We start from the raw sequence: 21,111 nt of genomic DNA, 5'->3' as shown, positions 1-21,111 counted from the left end.
AGGGGGAGGAGAAAGAAAGGTGGTGGTGGTGGGGGGAAGAAACCACTGAAGTAGCTCTCAGTAAGAAGCTGGTTATATAAAGATCAATACTACCATACAAACAGTATATGGACATTTGAGTAAAAAATATTTTTAAAAAGAAGGTAAAAGCTAAAAAGACAGGCAAGAGCAGATTTTAATTCTGCTACTTACTGCATGATTTTGCCCAGTTTAATTGCTCAAATCTATTTCTCTTCTGTAAAACTGGGAAAAGAAGGGTTGTCATGAACATTTTATATGTGAAAACAGGGGAGTCTCCCTGGACTTCTGAATCAAGATCCTCTCTGAAGAAATAATATTTAAGCTAAGATGTGACAGTTGAGTAGGTAGGAGTAGCAGAAGTATTAACACTTCCAGAGGAACAGAGTGGGGTTGGAGATAGAAGAGCCCATTCCAACAAGGGCATGGACTCACGAAGGCCTGCTTAAAAGACCACTTAGGAGACTACCCTAGATAGTTAGAACTAACAGTAGCAGGGACAAGGATGGCAACAGTGGAGAGAGTGACAATGGACAGGCAATTAGAAGTAGAATCTATAGGACTTGGTTACGGATTGGACATTCATTTGAGAAAAGGAAGGTGTTAAGGGTGATTTCCAAGTTTTTGGCTGGCAGGTGGATTGTGGTGTCCTGTGCAGAGATGGAAATTCCTGGAGTAAGAGCAGATGTGGAGTGAGGAAGGTGAAAATGATGAGTCAATTTTGAACCTGCAGGGTTTGAAATATATATGAGCAATCCAAGTGGAGGCACAGTTAGCAGATTTATGAATCTGGAGCTCAGAAGAAAGGACTAAGCGGGAGATACAAAATTGGGAGAAAGCATAGGATGTAAAGTGTTCCTGTTAATCTAGGATAGGGATTGGAGGACCTGGCTGAACTATGAGACAGGAGGGAAACCAGGAGAGTGCAACACCGAAGCTAAGGGAACAGAGTATTTATTTGAACAGCTATTCCTCTTTCCTAGTTCAAAATCCTCTTTCTTAATAATAGCCTTCAAATACGACGAATAATGCCTCATTCTAAAAAAAAGAAAAAAAAAAAAAAAAAAATCACAAGGAGGAGAGGCAGGGAGCGAGTATCCCAACGCAGCTGAGCCGAGGGTGCAAGAGTTAGTGGACAGATTCCCTCTGGCTGCAGCTGGGAGAGAGGCCAAGGCTGCAGACTCCAGACAACGTAGTTTGCAGCGACCTTCGCAGGCCGGGGAGCCCGCCTCCCTTCAGGGGCTCGGACCCGTACTTACGCCGGCTGCCCAGGTCCGAGGGGAAACGCAGGGGTCGGTGACGAACACAAGCGCTTACCATTTCCACGACGTGGGGGTGACAAGGACGTCTACTTCTGCCTAGAGGATCTGGGGCCGCCCGGGAAGTGGCGTCACCGCCAGCCAAAGGGTAGGGCTTGGGCGGGGGACTACAATTCCCAGCATGCCCGGTAGCAATACGTCACAGAACGTACCACTTTACATCTCCTCGCCGATGGCTAGAAGGATGGGAAACGAAAGACTTTTTTCGATATATTGGATTGACTGAGCCTTTTGTATCCTATAGACCCTCACAAGTCGTCCCGTGTGTTTTCCTATGCTGATTGGAACTCTCCTCGTGTCCTCCCTTAGCCTACTTGGAATAGTTTCTCCCGTACCCGGGGCAACGCAGCACAATAAGCTCCAGCGGTGCACCGAACGTGCGGAGTCTTTTCGCAGCCTGCGCTCCCGGCGGGAATCCCTAGCGCGCGGGAGGGCGAAGCGGAGCCTAGTTGCTCCTGCAGCGCAGTAAATCCGGACCGGAGCTGGGACGATCTGATCTTGGTTGTCGGATCAGGTGCACTTCGGAGAGGCGACTTGTTCCTCGCAGACACCAGGTGTTGTCCCCTAGATACCTGTCTACTCCAAGCCTTCTTATTCCTAATGGGAAATAATTTCGTCATCGCCTCAGCCAGAAGTTTTCTGCTACTTCTTCATCCCGCTATGCACTTTGTCCATGCCTTTTGAAGAGAACCCGCCGCATTCCACTTGCCTTATACTTATTTTCTTCCTTAGCAGATTGTCAGCTCCCGAGGAGTGGGGGGGGGGTAGGATCTATTCCTTTTTTAGGTCTCAGTTTTCCTCGCTATTACCTGGGAGCCTTACCCCGGAGGAGGGATTTGCCAAGTATTTGTTAAATGAATGAATGAATGATTTTGTAACTGTAGCTCAAGAAGAGTTAAGTAGTGAGAAAGTTAAGGGCAAGAACTTTTCTCCTTCCCTTGCTCTGTGGCTCACTTGACTGGGTGCCAGATGCTGTGTACTGGGAATAATAGCACAATAATGAACCAAATTAGCCATTGGAGGTAGCGTGCACCTGCAATACCAGCTACTGGAAGGCTGAGGCAGGAGGATTCCTTGAGTCTAAGAGTTTTGAATCCAGCCCTGGCAACAAAGGAGGACTCCCTTCTCAAAAAAATTGGTGAAGATGAACCAAACTCATATCACAGTTCCTGCCTTTGTGGAGTCAGCATTTTAGTTGAAACAAAATGGGGAAAACAAAGAATTCCTACACCAAAAATATAAAATGTTGACCTATTAGATAACATGATGAAGGTGTGGAAGGAGATGTACATGCAGCTATGATGAAGGGTATTAGAGAAATGATGAACAAACTGAGCAATAGGAAGATCAGTGTTTTATTGGGGTGACAGAAAGAAAGGGGTTGACATACCAAAATGAAACATGCACTGGCGACTGCGGGCGAGAAAGCCCAACCTGAAAATTAGACAAGTGCAGCCAAGTATCCAGGGAGTAGGTTCCGGTGGTGACTAATGAGGCTGGCCGATAATGGACCTGGTGGGCCACATTAAGGATTTGAACCCCTGTAGCAGCACAGGATACTAGTTAGTTGGGCAGTTGGGGTGGAGCTTGAAATAAACTGTAAACCATATAGTACACCCCTAATGACTGATGTGTAGTCTCCAGGCATACCTGATCAGAAGAAGAGGTGGGATAGGGAAAGTGTGTTGTATTTTCTCAAGCTGTATTTTTAGGCTGAATCTTCACTTAGGCCTTTGATGTTACAAGTTAAGTAATGACTCATACACAGATAAGCACAGTTCCAAATAGGGAAGCTTGCTGAGTCATTGAAACAGCTTGCTTTAAATTAAAGATAAAAGACTCTTACCTTGGATTATAAATCAAGAAGCATAAACCAAAGTTTTTTTTTCCCCCCACTAATGTATGCCCAGTGCCTACTTCCTAATAGTTGCTTAAATACATAAAGATGTAGGGGCTGGGAATGTAGCTCATGGGAGACACTTGCCCGGAATTCACAAAAGCCCTAAGTTCTCTCCCCAATACCACCCCTGGAAAAAGACTTTCCGTAGAAAAATTGGGAATGTAGCTCAGTGGTAGAGTGCTTGCTTAACATGTGAAAGGCCCTGGGTTTGATCCCTAGCACCAAGAAAAATGAATAAATAAATAGCTCAAAAACATTAGAGTAATGTTTTAATCAGCTTTGCTTCGCTGTGACAATACCTGACAAAAACAACTTAGAGGAGGAAATGTTTGTTAGAGAACAAGATTATTTGGGACTTGTGGGGAAGCTGCTCAGTTATATAGTGGGGTCCGGAAGCATAGAGGGGGAAAGATGCCACAAGGAAGATGAACCCTTTCATGGCACACACCCAGTGACCCATCTCCTCCAGCCATGGCCCCACTCTACATTTACCACCCAGTACATTCCAACTAGGATGAACTGATTAGGTTACAGCCACCACAATCCAATCATCTAACCTCTGAACATTCCTTCATTAACACAGGAGCTTTGGGGGGACACTTCATATCCAAGCCATAACAGATGAATGGAAGCAAGTATTCTTTAGATCTTTGGGTGCTTTTTTTTTTTTTTTTGAGTTAATACTTACATGTTTAATGTGACATTTTTCCTTTGTTTGAAGTGATTATTTTAAAAAGTTGCAGTCTGCCTTTTAACAAATCTTCAGAATTCACTGTGGATTTTTTTGTTTTGTTTGTGTTTTCATCTTGCCTTAAACAATTGTCCTCTCTCTCATTCTCTTTAGGAACTAATTTTATGAGTAGCACATTTCTTATACTAATTTGAACTTGAAAAAAACCCACGGTCAGCAGGGCAAGACGTATATGCAGTATGCATTCTGAAAAACTGTTATAATTTTCAATATGGGGAACATTTTATGTAAACTATCAAATATGTAGTCTGGGATCATACCACTCTGAATGTGCCTGATCTCATTTAAACTACAAAATGTTTACCTTATATAATTATGATTTTGAATCTACATTGAACTTCTCAAATGAAGGAGATTGTTTATACCTATTTATAGTACACTTTATGGTAATAATTTTATCATTTCCAACAGAGAAATGGCAGATGATATCACACACATTCCTTTGGAATTATGGGCACTTTACATGAAGAGTCAAGAGACAATTTTAAATCTCAGTGTTCTAGTATTCCACAGAGTTGATTTCTCTCTACTTAGTTTGAGACTGTTGTTTTATAGAGAATATTAAAACTCTTACACTGAAAATAATGTGGATTGAAATTTAATAATTGCTTTTTGGCTACTCTCCCTCTTTTCTCAATGTAAAAGTAAGCTTTTGCTATAAACGAAGCAACAAGAAAGAAACTTTTGAAGTTACCACCATAAGAAGCAACCATGCCTATAGAAGGAGGAAAAACGGATATGGAGAGGATTGGCCTCTTCAGTGAGATGGAATATATTACTGTTGGTGATAAATATGTGTCACCATTTAATCGTAAGTGTATTAGATACTCTTTATGGGCAAATTAGTGATCATTACCTAAATTTTTAAATTAAATATTTAATTTAACTTAAAAATGATATTTTAATGGTCTATATTTTAAAGTATTGAGCTCTAAAGTTGACTAACTTGCGACATTGCAATAGTTAGGAGAGAACTTAATTTATAAGAATGGGAAGCTCATTTTATTGGGCTACCTTGTCCTCATTTATTGTCCTCATAGGTGATTTTACTTCTTTCTAAGTGTGCATCTAAGAAGGCTATCCATTATCACTTTCCTGGAAAGTGAAATGCTGTATGAATAGCTGAGGGGATTTTTAGGAAAATCATAATAGAAAGACTTAAAATAAATATACACTTTTAATATCTCATTTAAACATTTGGATGTCCAAATGGAACATCTGTGTGACAAAAAAGAATGCACCGATATGTAGCCATCTCAACAATAATTGTTAAATAAAAAAACAAGATTGAAAACAGTGTATTTATTATGTTAAATGTTAAAATGAGACTATTCACTCAAACATGACTGGACATTCTCTGGAAGACAAAATTAATATCACTGCGTGTTCCATTGGAGAGGAACTTCATGGACAAGTACAGGAAGAAAATTTATTGTGAGGCTGTTTATTCTATCAAATTTGAAACTATTTGAAAATGTTACCTTTTCAAAATTTAAATTAAAAAATCAGTGATGAAAATTTATATTTCAATAAAATATAAATTTTATTTATATTTCAACTTGAAATAAGAGTTGTATGCACTTCAAGTTCTTCATATTTTGGAAAGACTTCCTAAATTAAGCCCTCTTATGACCAAATTATTAAAGATCTAAATATTTGCAAATGCAGCCTTCAAAAAATTTGTGCTAGTATTTCAATTGTAGAAATGCTACAATTTTTTAATTGACTCATAATAGTTACACATAATGTCAAGATTCCTTTTGACATAATTGTAAATGGGTGGACTATAAATTGCTTCAATTCAGTTCCCAGTACTTACCCTTACCCTCCCCTCCTCCATCCCTCTCCCCCTGTTCCCTTTCTTCCACTCTACTCATCTATTTATGTTTTTAAAAATATTAATGTTTTGTGGATATACATAGTGGTGAAATTCACTGTAGTTTTCATATATTCACATTAAAAAGTTAGGTCATATTCATTCCACTGTTTTTCCCTTATTCTCTCCCTACTCCTCATTCCCCTTCTTCATCTCCCCTGATCTTTTATTTTGATGAAATTCCTACCATTTCTTTTCTCTCTTTTTCTCTCTCCCCCTCCCTCCCTCCTCCTTTTACCCTTATTTTAGAATAGCTTCTTCATATCAGAGACAACATTTGACCTTTGACTTTCTGTGTCTGGCTTATTTCACTTGCATTATAGTCTCCAGTTCCATTCATTTACCAGCAACTGAGGTAAATTCATTCTTTTTTCATGACTGAGTAATACTCTGTTCATCTGTTGAAGGGCTCCTAGGTTGGTTCCATAGTCTAGCTATTATGAATTGTGCTGCTATAAACATTGATGTGAAATGCCACAAAAATCTGTTCAATAGGTAGACATTTGAGTTGTTTCTTGTGTTTAATTATTAAGAATGAAACTACTGTGAACATTTTTGTTCATATTTTTTAGAGGACATTAGCTCTCATTGTCTTGAGCATATACCCAGGAGGGGAATTGTTCAATATGAATACGTACCAGCCTTCTCTTCAACCTCCACACATGCTCTTATTGACATTACATACAAGCACACAAACAGTTTCCTAGTATGTAGCCAGAGGAACATTGGGTAAAATAACTATTAAGTCTCTTCCAGTTCCAGAATTCACAGTGTATCACAAGGATCATGTTCAACATTTTAATGGAATCCTCTCAGGTCTTAATGTTAGCCATTAACACAGAGCTTTCAGTTAACATTTTAAACAACATTTATTTTAGAGCTCAAACCCAGAATTGGCACAAATCACATTTGGAAGCTTTTCTGTTTTCTCCATGTCCTTAATTACTAGACAGCTCAAATTTATAGTATGGCTAATTTATTTTTAAAGGACCCTTTAATGAGGCTGCAAGCAAAAATAGACAGATTCTACCTGGGGGAACCAAAGAAATGTCAAATCTCCAGGCAGGTTATTTTGATCCCCAATTTGCAAGGATTTTTGAAGGCGAAGGCTATGTAAATCTAAATCAAGTGAGAAGACGGCATATGATGGAAGAAGCCAAAAAAAATCTTGCCAAAGCCTTTCTCCCGAGTAGTGGAGATAAAAAACCGTAAGTGTTTTGGGAGGTGGGGGAGGGGGGAGTTTTAAATATATCTCTTACATCTTTATCTCTTTCATCTAAAGAAAATGTTCATTTTTCTATAGGACTTACTTATGGAAGATTAATTTTTAAAAAATATTTATTCTTAAGCTTTAGGTGGACACAATATTTAAGTGTTGCAGAGGATCGAACCCAGTGCCTCGTGCATGCTAGGCGAGCACTCTACCACTGAGCCACAACCCCAGCCCAGGAAGATTAATTTTTTAAGTAGGATTTTTTGGATGGTTTGTCTTAGGTGGAAACAACTATATTGGATGATTTAGATAGATAAGTTAAAATAGAATCTCATTATTATAGTAATTTTTTTATTATGTCACTGTTCTCTATGTGTTTAGACAATAAAAGCCATTAAATAATAAAAATAATTTGTTCAAAAACCTTGCAAAAGTCAGGTGGAATAAGAATTGCCTTGAGTTGTTCTTTTTTTTTGGACTATTTTTTCTGTTGTTAAAAAACTTTTAAAAAGTATAAATAAAAAATGTGCATGGGAGAAATGCTCTTTTGAAAAAAAAATAATTTATCAAAGATATATTATTTATGGGACCAGGATTGTGGCTCAGTGGTAGAGCACTTGCCTAGCACGGGCGGGACCCCAGTTCGATTCTCAGCACCACATAAAAATTAAAAATAAAGGCATTGTGTTGTATCCATCTACAAAAAAAAAAAAAAAAAAAGATTCTCTCTCTCTCTCTCTCTCTCTCTCTTTAAAAAAAGATATATTATTTTGAAATTGCTGTGAAGATACACTCATGGCGATTAATAAAATTTTAATTTTGAACAGTTATCAATGTGAAAGCATATTTTTTTCTTACCATGAAATCATTACCTTACTAAGTAAGACCATGTATGTTATACTATGTAATATAGAATATGGTTTTCATCCACACTCAGTAACTTGGACTCTCTCAATTCAAAATAGATGGTAGATAGGAATTGATAAAACTTAACTTTGTGCTTCATTGCTATATTTTCTTTTCTTTTTTCCTTTTACTGATGCATTATAATTATACGTAACAGTGGAATTTGTTATATTCATACGTGCACAGTATAATTTGATCAGTTTCATTCCCCAGTACCTCCCCTTTCCCTCTCCTCCCTCCCCATCCTCTTCTTCTATTCTACTGTTCTCAACTTTTATTTGTTTTTTTAATTTGCTGATTTTTCTTGAGAACAGTGAAGCTCTACTTCTATAACTTAGTCATCCTTCTAATTCTAACAGGTAATCTTGACTTCTCAGCCAAAATTATTGTCTTTATTAAGAGTGGGGGATTTCTTCTTTGCTGTAGTCATTAAGTTTCTTCTTTTTTAAACTTTTCTCCCTTTTACACTTAGACTTGAATATTATTACAGTTTAAAATTACCACTGTTTTGTAGACTTATTCATTTCTCCTTAGATATAAATTTTAAAAAGTGTTATTTTTCTTTGTAGATACTTCATTCCTTTTTCATGTAATATATATTTTATTTTTTTAAATAAGTTTTTCCTGATTTTCAGTCTTTTTTCCCACTTGTGATCGACATGAACCCAGGTGGTAATAATTGAGAATTGCTACCTTGATACATTAGTTCATAACATGCTTATATTGATTTGCCAGCCAAGAAATAACATTTATATGATAATAGACTAGCTTCCTTTATTTAAAGCTTATAAACATGTGAAAAAAATCTCTAATTTAGTGACATACAAAAAGTATTTCTTTTTTTTATATCTTTATTTTTATGTATGTGGTGCTGAGGATCAAACCAGTGCCTCACATGTTCAAGGCAAGCACTTACCACTAAGCCACAACCCCAGTCCAACAAAAAGTATTTCTAAAAAGAGAAATTGGTAGCATAAGAAGCCCTCATATAGGCATTTATTCAAAACCAAATTATGGAACCATAGGCATATTTTTTATCTTCATGATTATTTTATTAATCTCTCTGCTGGACTTTAAAATATTTTATTTTTGATTAGCATGTGTTAATTATACATATTAATTTGGTTCAGCATGATATTGCAACACATGTATACATCATGTATGAATCAAATCCAGCCTCCCTCTATCCACTCTCCTCCTGATCATAGGCATTTAATATATTCTAAATGTAGTGATTTACATTGTTGGCATTACATCACATTCTAATTAAATTATGCTTTTCCATAATTGTCCTTTTCTCTGCAATATCACTGCTCTACTTCCTTATTGTATTTTAGAATGTATGATATATGTTCATAAGGAAGGGTTAATGAAAATAAGTAATCTCTCTTAATTGGAACCTTTATTTGTAGGCTGGAGATAATGAGTAATCAATGTTTATGTCTTTCTGATTTTTGAAATTTAAACATGAATGCATGGTGTCATCTTCTTATAACAATGTTCCATTTTCTGATGATTATAACTTGTTTACTTCAATGATAACTGATTAGCAGTAGTTATTGTTTTGATTGTGCAAAATTTAAAGAAAACATTTGTGAAAATAATAAAGGGCTGAGCATTAAATAGCTGGATTAGATATTGTGTCCCTAGAAAAGTCTAACATTAAAATTGAAGAAAAGATTGGTTAATTTTTTTCCTACACTAATAAGTGTAAACCAAAAAGAAAAAAAAAATTAACACCAAAATTCCATAAGATTCACTTTACCATCAGTAGTGAAACATATTTTCAAATATGTAGTTTTGAAAGTGTATGTTTTAAGGAGTGGATGATCAAAAGACATTCACCATTTGTTAGCTAACTTGCATTAAGGTGCCTAGAGATTTGTGTAATTTCTGAATGGATGGGGATTATTCTAACTTACTAAAGATTGTGAAATTCTATTTACATGGAACATTTGAAATAAATATAAAAATGTTAAAAACATATCTTGGAATTTATAACCTTGAAAATGAGGAAAATCAAGTTAAATACTAAAAAGCTTGATTTTTTTTTCTCACTGGAGTTACTCAAGCACATATTTTTCTCCTTTTTCAATCTTTAAAAAAGTTATACGAAAATATGTAACATTAAGTTAGCCATTTTAACCTCTTCCTTTTAAAAAATAACTGTATTTAAGATGTGGACTAGGAAGCTACTATGGAACAATAGGTGGTCCAGTCCCATCCTTCAGTGCACAGGCCAAACCCAGGGAACAATATATGCCACCTGGAAAGAATTTATACACAAACCCAGGAAAGAAAGGAACCGGATATGGGTAAGATATTTTTAATGTTTTCATATCATGTTTTAAAATTTAATAAACTTTCTGAACCCTGAAGTCACCATTACTTATTTCCTTTCCTTAGCTATGCAAATATTACCATAGGTAAACAGTTTTCACACTCTTCTGATTTATATGATGCAGCAAGACAAAATTTTAAGGTAAAATAATCTATTTTTAATTTTTCAACCCTTCTTTTATTTGGTTGACTTTGAGAATTTACTTGTTATCTATTTAAGTTTTGTTCTGTTCTATTTGTATAATTGGGACAATAGCAGACATGTTTATCGATTATAATATGAGATTTGATATGAGATTTCCACATCTTCCTGTAGATAGATCCTCCCAGCTCTTGCCAGGATGAATTTTATTTCCTGCTGTAGTGGATCATGTCTGTCTTACATTTCTCTCTCAGCTAGCTGGAGATGTTGAGAACCACAGTTTAGTCAGAATGATGCCTGGCATCTAAAGCCTGTTGTACTGCAGCTGCCAAGACTTGCCCTTGTTTATTAATGTCTCTACATAATTTAATATATGTGTTTAAATCTTCATGTTTCCATGGTCTAATGGCTTCCTTGCACCAACGATTTGCTTGCTCAAAGGCTAGCTGTTTAATTAATGGCATTGCTTGTTCTGTATCCCCAAAAACTCTGGTAGCTGTTTGAATAAGCCTATCTACAAATTCAGCGTAAGGTTCATTAGCTCTTTGTATAACCTTAGATAATTGTCCTTGTAAATCTCCATGTCCTTGTAAAGTCTTCCATGCCCTAACCGCATCTGCAGCAATTTGTGAATATATAGCAGGATCATATTCAATTCGTTGCCGCTGACCCTCATAAGGTCCCTGTCCTAACAACATATCTAGATTTCTCTGAGGATAACCGGCTGCTGCATTTCGCCTAGCTGTCTCCGTGCAAAATTCCTGATTGGCAACCCTTCCATAACAAATATTGCCCTCCATTTAGCACAGCTTTACACATGCTAGCCCAATCTGCTGGCGTCATGTCCAAGTTGGTAATGGATTCGACCATGCTTACAGTGAAGGGTGCTTAGGGACCATAGGTTGTTGCAGCCTCTTTTAGCTGCTTCACTGTTTTGAAATCTAAAGTACGGTGAATTCACTGCCCTCCTGTCTGCTCAAATACAGAGCATGCTAATCTTTGAGGTCTTGTCTCAGGATCCCATCTATCAACTACGGGGGTTGGGGGCCCCACAGCATATGTTGTCTCTATAGGTGGAGCTGTTGGTTGGTAGCCCTCTGGTGATAGAAAGGTGTTAGTAGCAGCCTCCTGTTGTAACTTTTTTTCTGATAGCCCCTTTTCCTTTAAATTTTCTACTTTAGTCTGACTAACTCAAGAGACCTTCTCTTTTACTTGATCTACCATAGTCTGGACCTCTAACAATTTACTTAACATTCTTTCGGTTTGTTTTTTTACTAATTTCTGATCTATTATAAAGATAACGCAACCCAACAAAATAACACAAAACAAAACCGAAACAGAATGAAACCAAAATGGAACAAAAAATCGTTGTATCAGTTTTTTTATTTTCTTGACATGTGCATTTGTGGTCTATCTCTATCTGTTCCTCAGGGGCGAACAACTTCAAACCTTGAGCCAACCATTTTCCCCAGTTTGCCTGAGAAAGTTCTAGGGACAGGCAGCTTGAAATAAAAACAAAATAAATCAAAACAAGAACACATTGTTTTTTGAAATGGTCACCCATTCTTTCGCTCTCCTTCATGGGTGAGCAATTTCACTTACCTCCAAGCTTCAGGCGTTCCCCGCATGGGCTACCAAATGCCGCAGTCTGGCTGGGCACAAATAACCGAGCCGCCACACAGCCTTGTAGGTTCAAACAGCAACTGTTTATTCCTGAACTCTCACTGGCACTCTACACACACTTCCCGGGAACACACTCCCTCCACCAGGCTCCGCGCGCCAATTCTCTCAGAACCCCACGAGAACTCAACGGGAAATCTAAAGTAGCGTGCTGGGAGCCATTAGCCAAGTAGGTATGACAATTTCCTTGCCAGCATACCCCATGTTGCTGACATTTTGCAGTGACATTGAATGTAGTTGACCTTGCTCAAGGACCAGGGCGGATTAGGGTGTTCCCGGTTTAACATAATCGTGTTTAGGGCGTTCCCAGTTTAGGTTCCAGGTTTAAGGTTTAAGATTATTCCTGCTGGGAATAGGGCGTATCCTGCTGCCTGAGTTCCCGTTGAGTTCTCACAGGATTCAGACAGTATATTTTGGGAGACAGAAGCCCAGTGGAGAATTTGGGCAGAGAACGTGGATTTGAGCCGTCTACAAACACGTTCTGGGGAAATCCACGGGCGCCTGAGGCAGCAGGATCCGCCCTAATCCCGGAGCTGCCCTAATCCTGGAGCAGGGTCACCTTTCAACCATTCCCTTTGGCAAAAACGCCAGGCGTCATTCTGACTAAACTGTGGCTCTCAACATCTCCCCCCTTCTGTTTAATTAAATAACAAGCATGTGGCTTAGGAATCATGCCTGTCTTAGGTTGTCCAATACTACATATGGTCCTTACCCGTCATCGGATGAGCTGACCTCAAGGTGTCAGCCTCCTCAGGGAGACATGTTGACTTGGCCTGATCAATTATGTTCTGCTTTAAGGGAAGAGTCATATCCTATCTCTTAGCCATATTCCCATCCCACACTAATATCTTATGTGTGAGAAAGTAATGGTAAGTCTTTTGGGGTGAGTTTATAGGATGGAGGAGTTATGGGGTGATGGGAGAAAGGGGAGAGTAGAGAATGGATGAGTAGCTATAGGAGACAGTGAAAGGATCTGAGAAAACTGCATACTGAATTAAATGGCAAAAGTAAAAACTAAAACATCCTGGCATAATATCTTTTACATTTACTTTACACAATATTTTACATATAACAAAAATATTTAGTTATGTGGGGAGCATTTACATATGCTTAAATCTTAACTCTTAAAAATTTTAGAACAAGATCAACATAATTTTTTTTTTTTTTTTTGGTACTAGGAATTAACCCATGGGCAATTTGCCATTGAGCTACAGTATCCCCAACTCTTTAAAATTTTTTAAGAATCTTTAGACAGGGTCTCACTAAGTTGTTTAGGACCTTGCCAAATTGCTAAGACTGACCTTGAACTTGCTTGTCTCCACCACTCAAACCACTAAGGATTATAGGCATGCACCACCTTGCCTGGCATAATTTAAAGAAAGCTGGTAGTGAAAAGTCAAGTTAGTTTGTACTTAAAACAGATATGGCCATCCCTTTGTTAGTTTTTTTTTTTTCCAGCATGCAGTCTTCAGTAATTTTGCTGTGCTGATTTTAATTGGTGACTGAGAATTAGAATAGTGGCCAATTTAGCAAAGGGGCATGTCCAAATCCAGGAAAAGTTTTTAATTAAGTTGGATAGAACATTTTGTCATTTGAAAATAAGCAGTTCTGTTTGTGTAATGGATTATGCAGTTTATATAAAATTGTATGTAAACTACTTTTCATCTGTAAAAATAATAATGCATACGTACTACCTAACTACTTACAATGTAATTTTATCAGAGGCTCGGTAAGTTGTCTTTCATCCTAAGCTTTTCATTTTCAGAATTTATTATATATGTCAGATATTTTGTGTACCTGGATTTCTTAAATTAATTTTTGAAGGTAATTGGAAGAATGTATTTGATTTTTCTTTTAGTATTTTAAGAGATTACTCCATTGTGTTTTTGCTTGAATTATTTATGATGAGAAATCTGTTGTCATGCTCATGTATGTTCATTTGTATATACTATGTCTTTTCTGTGGCTACTTAAAAAAATCACTACATAAGCAATTTGATTATCATATGCCTTGGGGTTTTCTTTCACACTTCTTGTGCTTGAGCTTATTAAATTTTTGGATAGTTACTTTAAAAATCAGATTGAAAATGTTTTCAGCCAATCTTTCTTCAGCTTTTTTTTTTTCCTAATCCCTCTTCTTTTTCCTCTCAGAGATTACAATTACATGTGTTTTAGGTCTCTTGAAACTGTCCACAAATTACCAATGCCCTATTCACTTTTTAAAAAATGTTCTTTGATTTCTTCTCTATAGTTCACTTTGTTAGTTTCTATTGCTTATATCTTCAAGATAATTAATATATTCTAAATTTCCAGCCTGCTGTTAATGCTATCCAATGTATTTTTAAATATCGTAATTGTGGTTTTGTGTTGTAGGAGGTTTTTTTAATTCTTTTAATTTTTTTTTATTTTAGAATTTTGAATGTTTTTAATATCTTACCTGTCTCCACTTAATTTACGGGGCATATGGAATATAGTTATAATTACTATATTAATGCCCTTCCCTGATAATTCTAATATCTGTGTTAGTTCTGAATTTATTTTGAGCAATTGGTTTTTCTTCTAAGGATGGGTCATATTTTTCCACTTTGCATTACTAGCGCTTTTTGATTGGATGTCAAGCATGGGGAATTTTACCTTGTTGAACATTGTATATTTTTGTATTATAAATTTTCTTGAGTTTTGCTCTGGGATGCAGATATATTACTTAAAAACAGTTTGATATTTTCAGGTCTTGCTTTTAAGAATTGTTAGATGGGGACTGGAGCAGTGCTCAATCTAGGGGTAATTATTATCCACTGTTGAGGCAAGGTCTTTTGATGTACTCTATCCCAGTGCTCTGTGAATTTTAAAGTTTTTTGGAATAACTAGTGGGAAACAGTACTTTGTGAGAACCACACACTCTTACCTCTAATTCTTCCAGGTGGTCTTTTTCTCATATATGCTTAGCAGTACTCAACTGACTATCTAGGTCAGAAGTTGGCAAAACAAATACAATATTCTCATAAAAAGTGATCATACTCTAATAAGTAAAAAGGTGTTCATTAAAACATTGCCTTATAACATCATGCTCAGAATCACTTAGGTTACCTGTTAAAATTGCAGATTAGTGGGACCATACAACAGACTTATGTAACAGAAATCTTTGAAGGAAGAGCTTAGTAATTTCTAATTTAAATATATTACCAAGTGATTCCCATGAAAGCTAACTTTCAGAAACACTACTCCAAAGGATATATGGAATAGTTAAATTGTCAGTACTACTGTTGAGATATGGAAGAGGGCAGGGCAGATTATCAAAAACTGGTAAAGGTCCAGTAGACTGCAGAAAGGTAGAGGACACACAAGAGGAGGAGTGAAAAAATTCTTAAAGAAATATAGTGAGGTTCCTGGTAGTGACAATTAGTCTTCTCTCGTGACGATTTTAGATTTTATTCAAATGTTTTCAGTTCAGATGGTTGACTGATGAAATATAAGATTTCATATTTGTAAAAAGTGAAAAAAATCAATATTCACTTCATAGTTGTCTTTTAAAAGTTTTATATCACAGCACGATTTGTTTGGCACTTTATTAAATGCTAGCCATTTTTATAACTTGGTATTGTCCCATAGAAAAGATTGCAGCATAAGAGGAAAAATAAATCCTCTGATTTGTTTGAATACTAGGTAGCTAAAGATATTGTAACATACAAATATTATATTCTTTAGTCTTAGAAGTAAAAGCTGACATTTATTGAGGGCCTACAATGTGCCAGCTGCTTTATTTATTTATTTTATTAAAATTTTTCTTTGGTATTGGGAATGAACACAGGGGTGCCTAACCACTGAGCTATAGCCCTGATCCTCTAACTTCTTTATTTTGAGAACAGGGTCTCATTAAGTTGCTTAAGGCCTGGTTAAGTTGATGAGGCTGACCTTGAACTTGTGATCCTCCTACCTCAGCATACACCCAGCAGTATACACTAAAGAATCTACATATTTATGTTAAAATTTAAGAGGAGATTTGTCTTCACTTTATTTCCAACTTGCATAGTATATGCTATGTAATTTCAAATTCTTTAATTTACAGAAAGAAAATGAAGAGCATCATCGGTTACTGAAGGGGGCACCTTTCAAGTTAAATCTTTACCCAAGGGACTATTTTGACACTAATCCTTATTTTACTGAAAAACCTTTACCTCCAATTAAAAAAGAAGAGAAGAAAGAATCACTTTTAAGTCCTTTTAAGCCCTCTTCTCCTGGTAAAAAGGTAAGTTAAAAGTTTCAGAATGCAAAAAAAAGCATTATAAATAGCCTCTTGCTGTGAATTGTTTTATTACTCATCAATATAATAAGTTTTTCTTTGTATGGATGCCAAGAATCATGAAAGCCTAATTTTCCAAAATTATATAAAAACATGGCTAAGGTATGTAATGAAGATCTTGTAATAAAGTAGTTACGAATCATTTCAAATATATTTGGACTTACAGTGAGTTTTCCAAGTAGCTCTCAAGACCTTAACCCTGGGTTTTTTCAAAACCATAAAATTTCCAAGTCATCTTTTTAGTTTTTAAAATGGTGATTAAAATGAACTACCTCCCTACTATAGATATTTATAATCAATGAGAGTAAAAAATTTAAAATGCTCTGAAAAATTATAAACCTTAGTTTTCCTTTGTCCTTTTTCCTTCTGTGAATTGCCTGTTCATTTTCTTTTTTTTTAAATTGGTTTTTAGTTATACATGACAATAGAATGTATTTTTACATATATCCTTCCCATTTTGGGGGTTGTTCATGATGTTGCCTGTTCATTTGCCTGTGAACTTTCTGTAAGGGTGTTTGTGCTTTCCATATTGACTCAAGATCTTTTCATACAGTAAGGATATATCCTTTTTTCATTTGTGGTGAAAGTAATTTTTCTACTCTATTAGATCTTTTGACTTTGATTATGTTATCTTGTGCTATTTAGAAATTGAATAAATTGATCAATCCTTTCTGGTGAAGTTTTGTGTCATTTTCAGAATGGATTTGTTGTTTTACCATTGATATTAGAATAATGTGCCTTATTTTTTTTTCTGCTAGCCTTATCAGATTCAATTTTATCAGATGTATGTTGAATTTTATCAAATGGTATAATATTACATCATTTTTTTCTCTTTTTTACTAGTTATAAGGTGAATAATATATATTATAAATATATTTCTGTAATGAATCTGATTTGGTGATATATTAATCTTTAAACATAGTACTATATTTAATTTGCCATTATTTTATGAAATGCCAACATTTGTGTGTGTGTGTGTGTGTGTGTGTGTTTATATGTGGTGCTGTGTATCGAACCCAGAGCCTGGTCCATGCTAGGTAAGTTCTCAGTCTGCACTGTGTGTGTGTGAGTGCCTTGTTTATTTTGGTACAAGTAGATGCTAGCATCTTAAAATACTTGGGGAGATTTCCTTCCTTTACGTCATGTTCTGTAACAGTTTAAATATTACCATCAATTTCCATTCCTCAGAATTCACAGGGGAAGTACAGAGGTTGCTCTTTGTCAGCTTTCTCAGTTCTTACATTGTATCTGTTTTCTATAGGATTTCTATCTCTTCTTGGTCAATTCTGATCATTTATACTTTCTTAAAAAATTATTTAAATCAAGTTTTCAAATTTAAAAATTTACTATATTACTATATGAAAAATTTACATTACTATATGAAAAATCTTAAAAAATTATTTAAGTCAAAATTTCAAATTTCAAATCAAGTTTCAAATTAATACAGAAGTTTACAAAATATTATTTTATATATTTTGATATTCCTCATAGGCATGGATTTACCCTATTTTTAAATTTTTATTTCTAATATTGCTTCATATGTTTAATTCATTCTTTAAAGAACCATTTGGTAGGTTTAGTTACCATATATATTTTCCTATTTATAATTTATTCATTTAAATTTTTTAAATTTTATTTTCAAGTTAATTTATTTTACTTTCCTTAAGTTTTCTTATTATTATTCAAAATAATCTATGTAATCTCAGTCTGGAAAACTTGCAAAACTATAAGCATGTCTTTCAAATCAATTAAATTTTCATGTGTATTTTGGCTTAATTAAATGGATTATTATAACTAGAATTTTCTTAATGATTATGTAATATATAGGTAAAAATCCTGTCAAATCCATTTAAAAAGTGAAAGCAAATATTTGTCTGTTGTATAGGTAGAAAAGCACTTTGTCTTACTCTAGACTACAAGAAAAGTATAAAGTGGATCACATTTTCCTCTCACCTTCTATTTCTATGTGTTGTTCATTTTTTGAGGGAGCTGTCTACCCCATCACTGCCTGCTGGTTAGCACACACATGTTAATTTCAGACTTCCTATTCCCTTCTCTATCAAAATATATGCTGGGTCTCATTTCCTCAGTAATAGACTCACCCTAACAAGGCAATAGCTTGATGAAACTCACTAACATTAATGCTTGGTAACATCTGAGAATAGTACCTTACTATAATTTTTTTTTGTTTTTATGGAGAAATTTTGGAATATAATATCTTAGCCTTATAGAATTGGTGGTAGCGAGACCTTTTACTGGTATTTGAATTAAACAAAAAGATAACTTCTTTAAATGTAAAACTAACTTCATAGATTACAAAAGTATCTATTAACTTATTCACAACCTAATTTTTAAAAAGTATTTTATAAAATCACATTAAATGGACTCATTTTTATTTGTAGCCTGGTGGAATGAAAGCAGGAACATTTGAACCTTACCCATCACATTCTACTGACCCTTATGTGCTTAAACCAGGAAAGAAGGTTTCCAAAAAAGATGATAAGGTTTTTCATCCCCCAAGTGGACCAAAAAGTAGACCAATTGAAAGTATAATGAGTTTGAATGTCAAAAGGTAGGAATATCTTATATTTAGCCTAAGAGTCAAAAAATATTTTCAAATTTTAGACTTCAAAATATTTATGTATACACTTTTAAAAATTAAAATTTGAGTGACTTTAGAAATCTAAGCACCTTCAATATACCTGTCTTCCCTTGTAAAAAGCACTTTATCTCTAGTTATTTAAAACTACTTGATATTTGTACTTTAACAGTATAAACTATCATTGGCTATTTCTTAAAGGGAATTTCTCAGCATTTGTGAGGAATCGTTTTTTCTTTTTCTTTTTTGAGACAGGGTCTCATTAAGTTTCTTAGAGCCTTACTATAGTTTAGTAAGGCTGAGGCTACGCTTGAATATGTGATCCTCCTGCCTCAGCTTTTTGAGTGGCTGGGATTACTAGCATGTGCCACCATGCCCTGCTAATTGTGAGGAATCTTAATAAGGCTTAAGAGTTCTGCTCCTAGCTTTGAAATAACCTTCTCTGCAAACAGGAAATATTCTGGTTGATTAAAAATGCATATATAATACTTATGTACTTATAATACTTATATTTGTCTGTTTAATTGCTTTGACTTTATTGAAATCTGATTTTACATTATTACAAATATCCCACATCTAGTTTTAGCTTCTTTTCCCCTAATTTTAAAATGAATAAACCTTTGGACAATAAGAGTTAAAATTTGTTACATAATTGTTTCTCCTGTTAAATTATGTTTTCTAAATTTATCTGACTTTAATAAAAGATAAGTTTTCTAAGTTTGTGAGACAAATTTTGTTTCTGGATCATTAATATGTCATCAAATATATCAGTGTAAATTTTTAATGTAAAAATTTTATAGAAAAATGTGGATATATTATCTGCATGTATAAAATTAAATGTGCCTTTATTTTTCAATTTTAGGGCACTCAATATGAAGAACTACAAGACTGCTTCATTACAGTCCTATTAGCAACTGCAAGACACGTAACTTTCTAAATCCTTACTACCAGTAACTTGTCATCAAGAGCTAATTATTTGAAAAAATGCAAAATGCAAAGTGTGTGGAACAGATAGCTAGAGCCTTGAAAAGAAATTTAACCTCCAACTCCAATATTCTTCCTGATTTTAGTACTACTACTTAATAGTTTTTGCTAATAATTTAACATGCGATTTCTGACTTATGTTTTAGATTTGTGTTCCTAAGCAGAGTATAATGCTGAAAAATGTTATAAAATCTTTAAATATAATCTATTACTTGGAATCTTAAAATTTCACAGTTGAGGACAGGAACAGAGAAGGCTGGAGGAGTAGACTGTACACCACAAATTCTTAACTTGCTTCTTCTTCTCAGAGTGTTGAAAAACTGTACTGATAGTTATCCAGCTGTCATAGCTTACCATTAACACTCTAAACAAAGAAACATATTAGATCCATTTATATTGCACAATTTATATGTGTATACATTATAGTGAGACATATGTTTCAACTCATGGTGTCATATCTTCTATTTGTAACTTAGGTAGAACATCAGATTACTTAGCCAATGGCAGCTCCAAGATAAGTTGAAGGGGAGAGGGGGAATGCATGGATTCATTCTTATAATTTGTAAGATGGATTTGTTTTTGGTATTCTCTCACGTTCCTGTAAAGCTTGCCTCTCTTAGAGCATCCAGATCACTCCAATGCTTTAGTTCCCAAGTTCTTTCTTCTCCTTAATCTGCCCTCTCTCTTTTAAAAATGTGCTTTAAATATGATTAAATATATTACTGTTATTTATAGTGTGGTCTCTAATAGTCTTCAATTCAATGGGGCAAGAGGTAGTGATGTTTGTATTTTGAAAAGGAAACTTAAAATGTATTAGGGAAGTTATTTTTGACCAATGATGCTTTTTGAGTATTTGTTCCCCTACCAGTCTAGGCTCTTCAGAGCTGAAAATTGGACTGGAGAGGTTTTAGGACTCTTTTCCTTTGTGTCCCATTGTTTTCCATTGGAGAGAACTATGTTAAGGTTTTTGAAAGGGTAAAGATAGTTTAAAGAATTTTTGCTATTTTTAATTTTTTTTAAAAAATTCATGCTTTATAATTAATTAGTGGGCAATGGATGTCTTAAAAATATTATCATGGGTATA

General features: G+C 35.1%; 2 protein-coding genes across 5 annotated transcripts in view; one reads left to right on the top strand and one right to left on the bottom strand.

Moving 5' to 3' along the window:
- The window catches only part of Ufsp2 (UFM1 specific peptidase 2), a 19,567-nt gene extending 18,118 nt beyond the window's left edge, over positions 1 to 1,449 (bottom strand). The window contains exon 1 of the mRNA XM_015486140.2: positions 1,336 to 1,449. Within this exon, the coding sequence (XP_015341626.1) occupies positions 1,336 to 1,338 (3 nt within the window). The 5' untranslated portion in view covers positions 1,339 to 1,449. The remainder of the gene's footprint in view (positions 1 to 1,335) is intronic.
- Positions 1,450 to 1,674: 225 nt separating this feature from the next.
- Positions 1,675 to 20,759, top strand: CUNH4orf47 (chromosome unknown C4orf47 homolog). Of its 4 annotated transcripts, none has more exons than XM_048791883.1 (8): positions 1,680 to 1,891; positions 4,638 to 4,799; positions 6,853 to 7,072; positions 10,161 to 10,298; positions 10,390 to 10,465; positions 16,211 to 16,390; positions 18,847 to 19,016; positions 19,906 to 20,147. In XM_048791883.1, exons 2-8 carry the CDS (start codon positions 4,700 to 4,702, stop codon positions 19,952 to 19,954), a joined length of 933 nt encoding a protein of 310 aa, XP_048647840.1. In that variant the 5' UTR covers positions 1,680 to 1,891; positions 4,638 to 4,699; the 3' UTR covers positions 19,955 to 20,147. The 4 variants fall into 4 exon arrangements, with proteins under 4 accessions (XP_048647842.1, XP_048647840.1, XP_015341625.1 ...); XM_015486139.2 differs by having other exon boundaries at positions 4,634 to 4,799; XM_048791885.1 differs by lacking the exon at positions 18,847 to 19,016 and having other exon boundaries at positions 1,675 to 1,891; positions 4,634 to 4,799; positions 19,906 to 20,759.
- Positions 20,760 to 21,111: the final 352 nt, after the last annotated feature.

The sequence above is a fragment of the Marmota marmota genome, unplaced genomic scaffold (genome assembly GCF_001458135.2).
Source record: "Marmota marmota marmota unplaced genomic scaffold, marMar, whole genome shotgun sequence".
NCBI classification, from domain to species: domain Eukaryota; kingdom Metazoa; phylum Chordata; class Mammalia; order Rodentia; family Sciuridae; genus Marmota; species Marmota marmota.
This window is presented reverse-complemented; position numbering and strand designations above follow the sequence as displayed.